At 40.6% G+C, this 13357-nt stretch overlaps 1 protein-coding gene across 7 annotated transcripts in view; it reads right to left on the reverse strand.

Annotated features, from left to right (window-relative positions):
• CAST (calpastatin) overlaps positions 1-13357 on the reverse strand; it is a 57309-nt gene that overhangs the window by 35666 nt on the left and 8286 nt on the right. For 5 of the 7 annotated variants that reach the window (XM_081880414.1, XM_081880413.1, XM_081880412.1 and 2 more), the window contains exons 2-3: positions 8722-8781; positions 5892-5963 (exon numbers count right to left, since the gene is read on the reverse strand). In XM_081880414.1, the coding sequence (XP_081736540.1) occupies positions 5892-5963; positions 8722-8781 (132 nt within the window). Of the gene's footprint in view, positions 1-2675; positions 2861-5891; positions 5964-8721; positions 8782-13357 lie in introns of those variants that run through there. The other 2 variants (XM_081880418.1, XM_081880417.1) reach the window with 1 other exon arrangement.

Genomic DNA, 13357 nt, shown 5'->3' on the forward strand with positions numbered 1-13357 from the left:
AACAAGCAAAATGTATTACTTTGTTGATCAAGAGGCAGGAGAAGATCAGGCTCCTACTATTTATACCAAACTGAACAATCCAGAGGATTACTGCCTGTCGGTCTTTGAGGCAATGCCCCAGATTGAATATGCCTACTATGTCTGAAGAGGGGCCCAAGAGCGTGGTACACAGACCATGGACTATGGCCCAGCATAAAAGTAGTGTGATTCCCAGTTCAGGCCATCAACTCCCTAACAAGTCCTATTTGCTAAACACCCAAAGCGCATAATCAACATGCACTCAAAGATTCAGGCAAATGACAGCTACCATGTGGTGTCAAGGTCATCACCACAAAGATAACTGGAGGAAATAGCCAAATTGTCACAGAAGAACTTTGGGTTTGCCCATGCTCTGGAGCTAGTTATCCAAAAAGCACATATCCAAAACTTCCAAGTTTCATGAAGCTATTTGGCTCGCAGAAAAATGGGCATTTCCCATAACTTGGTGTGGGGAGATGAGGGAAAAATAAAAACGAGTCATTTTTGAAGGAGGGCAGGGCCATAACATGTATAAGAGAGATATGATAGCCATATTCAAATATCCAAAGGGATGCCACATGGAAGATGGAGCAAGCTTGTTTTCTCCTGCTCCAGATGGTATGACCTGAACCAATGGATTCAAGTTACAAGAAGGGAGATTCTGACTAAACATCAGGAAGTACTTTCTGACGGTGGGAGGTGTTTGACAGTAGAACGGACTCCCTCAGGAGGTTGTGGGCTTTCTTTCATGGGAGGTTTTTAAACAGAAGTTGGGTGGTCATCGGTCATGGATTTAGTTCAGACTCCTGCATCATCATAATCAGCAACATAGTAATAATAATAATTTATTACTTATACCCACCCATCTGGAAGGGCCTTCCCAGCCAATCTGGGCAGCTCCCAACAAAACATTAAAAACACGTTATAGCATCCAACATTAACTACTTCCCTAACCAGGGCTGCCTTCAGGTGTCTTTTAAAAGTCAGATACAGTGGTACCTCGGGTTAAGTACTTAATTTGTTCCGGAGGTCCATTCTTAACCTGAAACTGTTCTTAACCTGAAGCACCACTTTAGCTAATGGGGCCTCCTGCTGCTGCCGGAGCATGATTTCTGTTCTTATCATGAAGCAAAGTTTTAAACCTGAAGCACTATTTCTGGGTTAGCGGGGTCTGTAACCTAAAGCATATGTAACCTGAGGTACCACTGTAGTTGTTTATTTCCTTGGTATCTGATGGGAGGCCACTACCGAGAAGGCCCTCTGCCTGTAACCTCACTTCTCGCAGTGAGGAACCCTGTAACCCTGTAACCTCACTTCTCGCAGTGAGGAAATCCTCAGAAGGTGCTCAGAGCTGGACCTCAGCATCCGGGCTGAACATGGGGGGGGGGGAGATTCCTTCAGGTATACTGCATTACAGAAGGTTGGAGTAGATGACACTTGGCATCCCTTCCATCTCTACAGTTCTATGATTATAAGAGGTAGCAGCAGAGGGTTTTCTTCCCTGCTGCCTTTCCGTAAATAAGAGAGCTTTTCCACTGCTAAAATGGTGGTGGAACTGTGAAGAGAGCACAGAAAATGATGCCATTTCAATGGATGTCTTGCCCCCCCCCCCTTGTTGCCACACACATTGCCAGGTGTGATTTGAGTGAAAGAGCAGTGGTAGTGATGATTAGTAGAGTACATGATAAGCTAGATCCCAGCTTGGACGGGGTTGGTTCATAATACATAAATGGGCATACTCAAGCCTGCCATTACAAGCCTCCCAATTTCAACCTTCAACGTCATGGAAGAAATCACTTCCTGGAGCAGAGACATCATATAGAAAGTTTCAGCTTCAACATTCTACTGAGTTGAGCGGGACCTATTCCCAGGTAAGAATGCTTAGGATTGAAGTTTAACTCAGCCAATTAACTCCAAACCCCAAAACTGAAAATAATTGTTTTCTAAAACATTAAAGGGGGGGATTGTTTATAATTTCAGGGGTTGGGCAGAAATATTTTCCTACTATTGTTAGCTTAGCAACAGCTTTAGTCATTCAGCTTCATTGTTATGGAATAATATACATATAATACAAAGTAAACACCACCTTTGGGTTGGTAGAGACAATAGTTACCTGGACATGCCTGAACAGAGAGAGATATCCTGTACAGATCACCACACCCTGAATTACACAGGTTCCAAATATACACTGAATAGACAGTCAGCAATGACACACCAAATTTGTAAGACACCATTGTGAGCTTATGACAGTGAATTCAGGGGTTTTTTAATTAAAAAAAAAAAAAGATTATGAATCATTAGATCTATAGCCATAAAGATCTTACTCTCGAGATTTTGCTAAGATCTTACAAGTCACTGCTTTCACAACAACCTTTCTGATAAAAACACGCCAGATAGTCAGCAGCCCCTTGCAGAAAAGCCTGTTCTTCTCAGGGCTAGAAAGCAAGAGTAAGAGATGTAAAACTCTGCGACTCCAGAAATAAAATGCTCCAGCCCACTTACTAAGCACAACACTAACTAATTCAGCAGTTCATGTTCTGCAGTAAAGAGCACTGCAGGGTTGGAGAAGTAGAAGAAAGCAGGAAGTACGCAACGCAGTTAGACCGCAGTACTGACAGTAGCAAAAAAAAAAAACATCCCGGAAAAAGAGTACTCACTCCAGGCAGCTGGTATGTTCCTTCCCAAGCTCTAAGTAAACAGACCACACCGGATCCTTATCGCAAGCTTGCTTTCATTTCAGTTTGTATCAGTTCTAGACATGGTTTCAGTTTTAACGCAGCCCCTGGAACAAACCCATGCCAGTGAAGATGGGACGACCAATCCGAACAGCACAAGCAGACACTCTCAGTCTGCAGGCTCAGTTGCTCCACCTCCTATGAATATTCAAATAAACTTGAGAGATCCTCACAAGGAAGGTGGGGACAGGCAGCAGCTAGGCTTTGCCAAAATGGAACAGGAATTGCTGCCAAAGTCAAATGCGGGTGTTTTACTTATGTGGCTTGTAGTTAAGAGAAGACAGTAGACAAAATTGAATCACCAAGTTTTATTGAGGTTTCTCAAACTCAGCCCTCCAGATATTTAGGACTACAACTCCCATCATCCCTGACCACTGGTCCTGTTAGCTAGGGATGATGGGAGTTGTAGTCTCAAAAAAACATCTGGAGGGCTGAGTTTGGGGGTGCCTGGCATATAGCCTGAAGACCGCTCTATAACATATAAATGCATTACAAAAACCAGTTAAGGCAGCCCTTTCACTGCTCTCGTTTATTCACCAGGAAGAATCTGTGGGCACAAAAATATTTGAAACTCTTCATAATATGACTCTAGCTTGATTTCTAAATAAATATTCAGCATGTTAACACTGTTATATGAAAACATCAACAACAATGTACCACATATCTTTTGAAACTATTCTGAATATTTTTAAAAAACAAATTATTTGCATATTGAAATTTGTTTGGCAATTTCTCTTAATCCAGAATGCAGAGAGGAAGAGAACTATATTTTCAAAATGTTGTTTTTGAATTCTATATAGCAATAAAGCCATTTTAGTGTGCACTGTATAGCACATGTAACATTCTCTTTATCAGACAATATTTTATTGCTGCACATAAAACTGTTAGAGCCAGGGAACAAATTAAAAGCTTACACAAGAACAATAGTTTATAGGAGCTGTAGTGCTTCAGGTTTTCTTTACTATATGCATAATATATAGATGGGGACAAACCATAGCACACTTGCAGAGTGCATACTTCATGTGCAGAAGCTTCCATAGTCCACCCCAGACATTCCATTTAATCTTAGCTAGAAGAGCAGGCAAAAACCGCAGTCTGGAGAGCTGCTAGCAGTCAGGGTGGAAAATAAGAGAAAAGGTAGATCCAGTATGATAGTTTCCTACGGGTATTTCACCACCACTCTAAAAATAAATATTTCCTCTTATAACACAATATCTGTGAAATAGATAAACACTGAACAAGCTGCATTAATGGCTCAGCTAAACATCTGGAAATCTCATCCATTAGGAAAGTGTCTATCTGGTGTTGACACCAATTTGTCCGCATAACCCCAGCCTTGCCACCACCCTGCCCTGACACAATCCAGGTAAGTGGTAGCCTGCTTCACCAACCCCTCCCAACCAAGTCAACTCACAATAATTAAAATCAGGTGAGCATAACTCAGAGACAACAAAAACTCCAAACAGAACACAGCCTTCAGTAAAATCACTTCAGTCTGGCAAATTAAAAAAGTCTTCATGAATTACAAGAAAACACTCAGAAGGAGGCCATTTGAACCTCATTGGGCAAAACCATTCTACAATGTTGGTGTAGCCACTGAGAAAGCCACCTTCCTTGGCCCACCCAACAGCGCTTCCACTATGACCTTCCTCCTTGAGTTTAGTGAACAGGTAAGCAGACATGGGAGGAGGCTTACTACCAAGACTTTGAACTGTGCCTGGAAACCAATAGGTAAAACATAGTTGCACATGCATGAATGTTTTATGATTATCTCAATGCAGGACATTTTAAGGGATTAACAGGATGCTAGCTTCCTCACAGTGCTGTGAAATACCCAGAACCCATCATAGCACCTCAAAATTTAACACAAAAGTCTGCAGTTTTCATTCAGATATTTTATACATGTATGCAATTCGTGTACGTCAACCACATGATTTCATTTGGACCCTGATTTGGAGCTTTCGTCAAAGCACTTTCTAGGTGCCTGATTCATCTCAGGGTCTGCCCAAGTCCACGCTGTCTTCCAACCTGCTGCCCACATTGCTATTGGGAAATTCACAGCAATGGTTATAACCATTTTTTTCTTCTGACATGCATGTATTAAATCTGCAGGCATATTTTCCTCTCCAGAGTCAATAAAGCCTACCAAATTACGGACAGATAGATCAAGGCACTTTTGTGTTAGATACCTTTGATTTATTTTATTTTTTAAGGAAATGTCGAAAAACCCTTTTTATTTTGGGGTGAATTTTGATGAAATTTGCAGGTAAGGTCACACCTTCCAGAAGCATAAATCCTCATGGCAGACATCATTCTATAATTTGTCATTTTCCCACAGGGACAGCCATTACAGTTTTGGAAGGGGGGAAAAAGAAAAGAAAAAGAAAAAAAGAGACTTGTTTAATCTTCACTAGTGTTTCATGGGCAATATGACAGAAAATCTCCACTCTGGTGTTTGCTCGCCCTTCTCCCATTGCTTCACCATCATTATGGCAAATTTAAGAGACATTACTTTCGGTTTCAGCAGAAGCTTGTCTGCAGCCTTTTGTGGGGAGTGGGGAAGGGGTGACATCTGCATTGTCAAGGCATCACAACTCACTTCAGGGGCCACTGTTTTAGCTTCTGTGCTCCTTCCAGAGATTCTGCTTTGCCTCTGATATGCCAAATATCCGCAAGGCCCTCCTACGCATTCTGTTGAATAGGGCACTGATTTTAGTAACTTGACTACAGCATTTTTAAATCATTGTTGGATTGACTTGTACAGATCCTGATTCACCTCAGGGAGGCAGAAGATCCTTCTGAGGCATTTCATTACACTTCAGGATTCATATGAATCCAATGCACATAGCCTTAAAACGCACACTTAAAGTGGCTGAATCACTGACAACATTGAAGTTTCAGTTGACTGATATACCACTCATCTATATTATTAATTTAAAATATATATGAGCCACATTTTAGTTTCAAACCCTCCAAAGTCAGCTTCCAACAATCTGTCAACAATATAAGAACCCACAGTCAATTTAACCCACAGACAGATGACACCAGCATAAACATTCAAGATTAGATAATTAGTAAAGCATTTGCCGGTCATGCTTCCAGGAATATGACGAACAGTTCTCTAACCACTCAAGTTACCTTACTGATGGAAGATGTCCCACTTGTTTGTGTTTTAGGAGATTCAGTAAGGCTAGCACTTTCAGGTTTCTTCTACAAGACAAAATAATAATAATGAAATATTAATTTAAAAGTAAAACACTAATGCTGTAGGGAAAATCTTCAGTAAAGATAGATGTGGCATCCTATTTTCAAAGTTTTTTTTCTTGCCATGTTGATGATATACTGATTTGCAGTCAGCAGTTTACTAAAGTGCAATTACTTTAATTCACTCACTAGCAATCTTTGGGTACTATGTGAAAGTATGAATATGAATAGGAACATAGAAAACTGCCTTAAACTGAATCAGACCATTGGTCCTTCTAATTAAGTATCACTACACCAACTGACAGTGACTCTCCAGGCGGGGAACATTCCCAGTCCTACCAGGAGATACTAGGGATTGAACATGGGACCTTCTACAGGCAAAGCAGATGTCCTACCACTGAGCTATGTCCCTTCCTGAGCTATGTCCCTCTGTTGTTATCCTGGATAAAGACTTTCCCTGGGAAGGGATGCAAAGATTTGTGCTCTGCTCACCATATAGTCAGCTTAAACAGGTGATGCACAGACTCAATTCAAGACTGTGAATGAGCTGTGTCCTCCCCTTTCAATTTCCTTTCAGTATTAACCAAGGGTTTGTCATAATTGAAAAAAGGGAAAACAATTCTGGTTGGAACATTTCTATTCCAGGGCCCTTGCTGAAAGGCCAGCATGAGTGTTCCCATTTAAAAAGAAGTTTGAGCCCAGTTCTTCTAGGAAGGTGTGCATTCATAATATTATTTCTGTGCAATTTGCAAACATAGGTGCCAGCTCCCTGGGGCCCTGGGTGCCTGAACATCCACAAAATTCCCCATGAAGAGGCTGGGCACCCAGAAATTTCAGTGCCAGGGCCATGCACACTGCATGGCACCCATGGTCTCAGGGCCAAGCTGGCACTCCTGTCTGTAAATGCTAGCTTAGGATGCTAGTCCTTCAGGTATAGGGCGGTATAGAAATTAAATAAATAAATAAATAAATAATAATAATAATAATAATAGTCATTGATTCAAAGTTTGACATTTTAAGAGAATAGCAAATTGCACAGAAATAATATTATGAATGCACACCTTCCTAGAAGAACTGGGCTCAAACTTCTTTTTAAATGGGAACACTCATGCTGGCCTTTCAGCAAGGGCCCTGGAATAGAAATGTTCCAACCAGAATTGTTTTGCCCTTTTACTCCCACCACCATTACCACAAATTGTGCAGTTTCCAAATCAAGGAGTAAAAATTGGCATGAAGCAGGGAAGATTGGTTCAGGAGGCAAAAACATAGCACTGCCAACGTTATTCAGAGAAGTAGATAGTGCCAAACTCCTCCTTGAAAGTATGCAATGTACAAGGCAAAGCATTCAAAACTTGACACAGAAAAGGAAGTACTGTACCCATAGTGCATATATATTACTGCTACTCTGTGCACATACCACCTACCAGTGGATTATCCACTTTGACAGTGCAGAATGAGGAGATAGAAAAGGTAGACAGAAATGGCTAAATTAGAAAGATGCTGAATGTGCCCATTCCTTAACCGAGAACACTAATCTCAACTTAGAGCAGGGAGTGGAAGGTCTCCAGTGGCTGTGTAGCCTCTTACTGTTATCTCTCCTCCCTGGACTGGGGCCAGTAATGATTCCTAGTAATGTTTGATAGCTTTCTTATACTTATGTATGTTCAATACAATGGAAATGCAAGTGTGTCAAGTTGTTTTCATAATTAAGCTCTCAGGATTTTCTTCTTTGAAAGTACAATACAATGGCTGATCCATGATATGCCAACATAATAGTCATATCCACCTAAGTCATACACTGGGTAGATCCAGTGAAATCAGTGGACTTGCAAATCAGTGGACTTGACTTAGCTGGAAACATAGAACTTATTTACGCCAGACTCAGCTAATGAGTACTGCCAACAAAAGTCCACACAAGGACTTCCAATAGTGCAATGGGATTTCTGCTCGGCAAGTTAAAATGCTTACACTGAAGGAAATATTGCCATAGCCCTACATTCAATTCCACCCACTGTCTATAAACAGTTATTCATGCATTTCCAGTTTCTGTGTCTTCAGGAACTCGGAAATCAACACAGCACAACACCCTGCTTTATGCAGGTAGGCTGAAAAAAAAAACTTAGACGATGAAAGGATTGAGTTGACAAAGTCAGAGGAGATGTATTACAGCAGCCCTTGTTCTTCAGGCAATACAATATCTACTCATCTGTCTAATGAAAGGCAGAAGAGATCACGTTACAAGCAAATTGCCATTTAGTCAGGAAGTCTCAGAGATTTAGGTGACATGATGGCTGGTGTGGCTGAAATGTCAGATTGCTGCTCTTCTGAATCGAGAGAATCCTGTTACAGCGCTCTAGGTAGGAATCATTAAACAAAGCAGTTTGCTCTGTTGTACCTCTCAGCTTCCTCGCTCTCCCCCACACTATGTTTCCTTCCCACACTATTGAAATTACAACTGGGTTCAGTTACAGATATTGGGCTGCAAATATTTATGTAGTGCTTCATCACTCCTTTCATCCTCTAAATTATGGCAAACAAAGCAATATTACTTTTTGCTATTTTCAAATCATGAAATCTAAGCAAACAGTGCACTGTGAGAGCCTTCACCAGTAAACGTTTTTTAAAATAGCAATTTCACACAGGAAAATAGGAATTATTTATGCATTTTGAGTTTGTTAGCTGCCTTGACTAGCACAATAATTTTGGTCAAAATTCATTACTGTAACATAATCCTAGTAATAAAAACATAATGCTTTATAGTTACCTCCACTGCTTCTGCTCCTTTTTTATCTCCCGATGATCCACTTGCATTTTTAGGCCCACGCTGTAGGAAACATAAAGACAAACTGTAAATTAAAGCAAACAAATGATACAGCCAAGATATTGGCCATGACCCATGAAGTACAAACCTATTTCTCTCCACACCCACTAAAACTTTGGACTTCTATTTCTTGCAGAGAAATATCCCTTTCTATACCATGTGAATCCAAAGCCTATGATCACTATGTTTTGAACAAGTCAGGATCTGAAAATACAGTTTTTAATTTGTTTAAGATCCAAATTCACTCAAAATCCTGGTACCCCTAGTCTCCTAGGTGGGAAATAACAGGAAACTGTAGTTAGTTTAAAATTATTCAATCATGGTGTGCCAAAAAGGGAGGAGTGCAGGGATGGTGTGAAGGCACTGCACAAACCACTGGTCATGACCCCTAGAGGCTTACATCACTGATGATGGGGAATTGTAGTTCTGCATGGCCAGAGGTCAGGAATTATGACAGTTGTGTGTCTCCAAAAGTTGTTGAGCCACAATTCCCCATCATCCCTGATCACCGTCCATGCAGGTTGAGGCTGATACAAGTTGAAGGCCCAACAACTTCTGGAGAACCTCAGGCTCCCTATTCGTGACTTATATGGCATGGGACCAGGATACTTGAAAGGTCCTCTTAACCTGTATGAGGCAGCTCACACATTAAGATAATCAACAGGCACATAGCTTGCCAAGAAATGTACATCCTAACTAAGCAGGCACATCCACTGTGTGACCCAGAGGTGATGCACAGGGGAGGCACCGTGTGGCACTGCTGCTTGCTCACCTGGAGAGGGATGGGACAGGTGCAGTGGCAGCAAGATTAAAGAAGAGTTAAGTTGGTAGCAGCCCAGTGGTGTGTGCACACCAGCACGGCCTCTGCTGCCAACCTTGGATCTTCCCCCCCAATTTTACCTCTTCTTCATCTCATCCCTTAGTGATGTAGCTTCATGTGAATGAAGAGGCTACCTGACAGCAAAAACAATCATACTAATCTACCATAATAAATCTACTATATCAGCTCAACAAACGGCAGTTCTACAAAAAATTGTACTGTACACTTTACACGTGTACCATTTGCAACCTTGCAAATAAATTGCACTGTGTTTGCCTGTAACTGTTCTGGTGCTGAGAATGATATAGGATACAGACAAAACAAAATAAAAAAATTCCTTCCAGTAGCACCTTAAAGACCAACTAAGTTAGTTCTTGGTATGAGTTTTCGTGCAGATAGCTGTGATGAGCCTGTTGATGACTCTTAACGACTGCAATAGGTCTTACAGGAAAAAGCAAGGTACCAGTAGGAGAACACTTCAATCTCCCAGGACATTCTATACAAGATCTCAAAGTAGCTGTTCTATTACAAAGGAATTTCAGAAATAGACTGGAAAGAGAAGCTGCTGAATTGCAACTTATTACCAAACTTAAAACCATGGAGAGACCTGGTCTGAACAAAGACATTGGATTCTTATCTCATTATACATGACAAAGCCATTTTTCACCTTCTCACCCCTTGCTTTTTCCTGTAAGACCTATTGCAGTCGTTAAGAGTCGTCAACAGGCTCATCACAGCTATCTGCCAATCACCCATTCCCACCACCCTTCTGAGTAATACCCCTCCCCACCTTCTCACTATATAGAAGGGTCTGGTGACTTCTGTTTCAGTGTATCTGAAGAAGTGTGCATGCACACGAAAGCTCATACCAAGAACTAACTTAGTTGGTCTTTAAGGTGCTACTGGAAGGAATTTTTTTATTTTGTTTTGACTATGGCAGACCAACACGGCTACCTATCTGTAACTGGAACTATAGGATACAGAGTATAAGATGCAGCATTTCTATAATACAAAACGTATAACCACAGAGGGCTTTATATTGTATCACTTCAACAGTCCTGTGCATATAATGGAGACTTCATCCCACAGGAGATAGTATCTCCCCTTGCATGAATGCTTTTCCTGCGAAGCACACATTTCAGGAATTATGTGCTTAACTCTCTAATCAGCTAAACCAGCACCTAATGCTCTAATTAAAAGGAGGAAATAGCTTGCAGCATGTGTACGCCTCTATAAAGCACACTATTTTAGGTATTAATATTTCACAAGGTGTTTGCATTTGCTTTTGAACTAGCACTTTTAAAACTTTGTGAAATCATGCCATAAACATACTTGATCTTCTGCACGCACACAAACCCATCCAACCACCAATAATTCCAGTTGGTATATCCAAGACCTATGCCATCCATTGATGCTGCTTCTATATACCCCTACATCTTGTTTTATTGCATATATACCCAACAAGCACAATACGGTGTATATGATCCCTACAGCTTTATCCTCACTACATCAGTGGAATATATTGCCTGACTTTGGGCAAGCTGCTCCAGTAAGTTTCATGGTTGATCCAGAATTTGAACCTTGGTCTTCCTTGTACTGGTCTTACGGTATAATCACAATGCTACATTGGCTCTTACGTGAGAAACATATTCACTTCCTCTTCCAGTGCACCATGCTTCCCTAGAGAGCTTTTCATTTAAGGAACTATTTTCTGAGGCTTGTTCACATATACACCACTTAATATGTTATCATTTGATGCCTCTAAATGAGACAACTGAATTATCTCCATTGGACAGTAATAAACTTAGAGTGAACCTTAGGTGATGGGTCTATTATTGGTGATGAGTCTGTGGTGGCTCATTCATAAATCCAAGTCATTGCATGACGCTACAGTCAATAACTGCTGGAGATGCATGTGTAAACTAGCCCTAAGTCAGTCATTCTACATCACTATGATCCAGCTATAAAAATTCTAAAGAGTCATAAATTGCCACAGATGTAACACAGCTTTCCCACCAATGTAAGTAAGATTTCTATCTAAAGAGCAGCATACAGCTATAGGAATGTGCTGCATTCAGTCACAGAATTTTGAAACTTGAACCTGTATTTTCTTTGGGTGGGGAATCAATGCAAAGGCAGCGGCACAAATCCAAAGTCCAACATTTATCTGGCTATTGATGTTATTACTGTACGTACCAAAAGTAGTACCTGGTGTTTAACTAGAACCACACTTTCTTAACATACCCAAATAAATGGAGAGCTATTAACAACAGTCTAAGGAGTACAAGTAATTTCTTAGCTTGTAAAACCACAGCAAATCAAAAGAAAACTTTGAGAGGCTAAAGTTGGATAGCTATTGAACATGACATTCCAGTGAACAGCGTTTTCAAGTTTCTTCACAAGCATGAACAATAGCGTTCAATGAAGCAGACTGAAATGCCATAAAAGCATGTTCTTTCATGGCCACACCTGTCAGCTCTGACTCCTTGATCAGTCAAGGTAAGCCTCATAAACTGGAAGGCACAGACCTCCGTAAAGACAGAAGCTAAAATGTATTTGGAACACGTTCAAGATTTCTCTCATTGACTTCTATTATCTTTGGAGCAGACACATGAAGACTTCCCTGGTGATGGGATGTTAACAACAACAACAACAACAGATTTATAAATCACTTCCTATGAGGCATCGGGGGGGGGGGGGAATCACACATAAAACATTGACAATATAAAGCAACAAAAACAATAACTGCATATAAAAAATAACTTTCCAATCCAATACAGATGCCAAATGGGAAAACAAACTCAACTTTGAAGGTGTGTTGAAAGAGAAGTGTCCCACAGCAAGAGATGAAGGAAAGTTCAAATGTCAATAGACACTGTACATAAAGTATTACCTCATCCACATAGCTGAACATCTTTATCAGAACTCGGGTCCATGGACAGCCTTCCCATTCCACAAAATCTGCATTTGCTTCTGATGACAGGAGCATCCCAAGTAGAGTTTCACTTACACGATGCTCCTGCCAGTGGAAGCAGGGGGGCTTCCTTCGGGCACTTGTACCCCCTAAAAATCTGCTCCAGAGAGTTGGGGGACCCTCTGGAGCAGAACAAGCAGTGCTACTGGAGGGAATCAATGTCTCTCCCATACACTGCTATAGATGAATTTGTTTCCTGTTCATAGAAGCCTAATTACAGAACATTGGCTTGGATCCTCACAAAATATTTTATTCTCTGTATTTCGAGCCTCAGTAAATATATATAAAAAAATTGTGGTTAGATTGGAAAATTTGGAGGGAGGAATCAAAAGGGAGCTATTAAATAAATAAATAAATAAAAGCAGTATTGTTAAATGTGCGTATGTACATTTAAATGTAATATTGTTACAAAGTTGCTTGCAAACTAATAGAAGGCACAAAAATGCAATTTTGTATCATTTAGTGGACTACAAAGAAACATTGCTATTAGTATGGTGCATACCACAGCTGTTCATGCCAGTCCTTCACTTTTTTCATGACTGAGTTCATGCTTTGTTGACTTGTCTGTAGCAATAATTTTCAGATACTGAGGCATTTGGTATAGCACACATTTGCCATTATGTAGCCATGCAATGTTTCTATTTGGCCAGGATATAACACACAGCAATTTATAGATACAAGATACAGTAGTATGTTCTTAGCTCACAAGATACATACATACGATTGCAACTTGCCCTTTGCACAAGAGGATGCCGGAAATGTTGCAACCACAAGAGAAAATCCCA

The sequence above is a fragment of the Podarcis erhardii genome, assembly GCF_964252035.2.
Source record: "Podarcis erhardii genome assembly, chromosome: 11".
Classification (NCBI taxonomy): domain Eukaryota; kingdom Metazoa; phylum Chordata; class Lepidosauria; order Squamata; family Lacertidae; genus Podarcis; species Podarcis erhardii.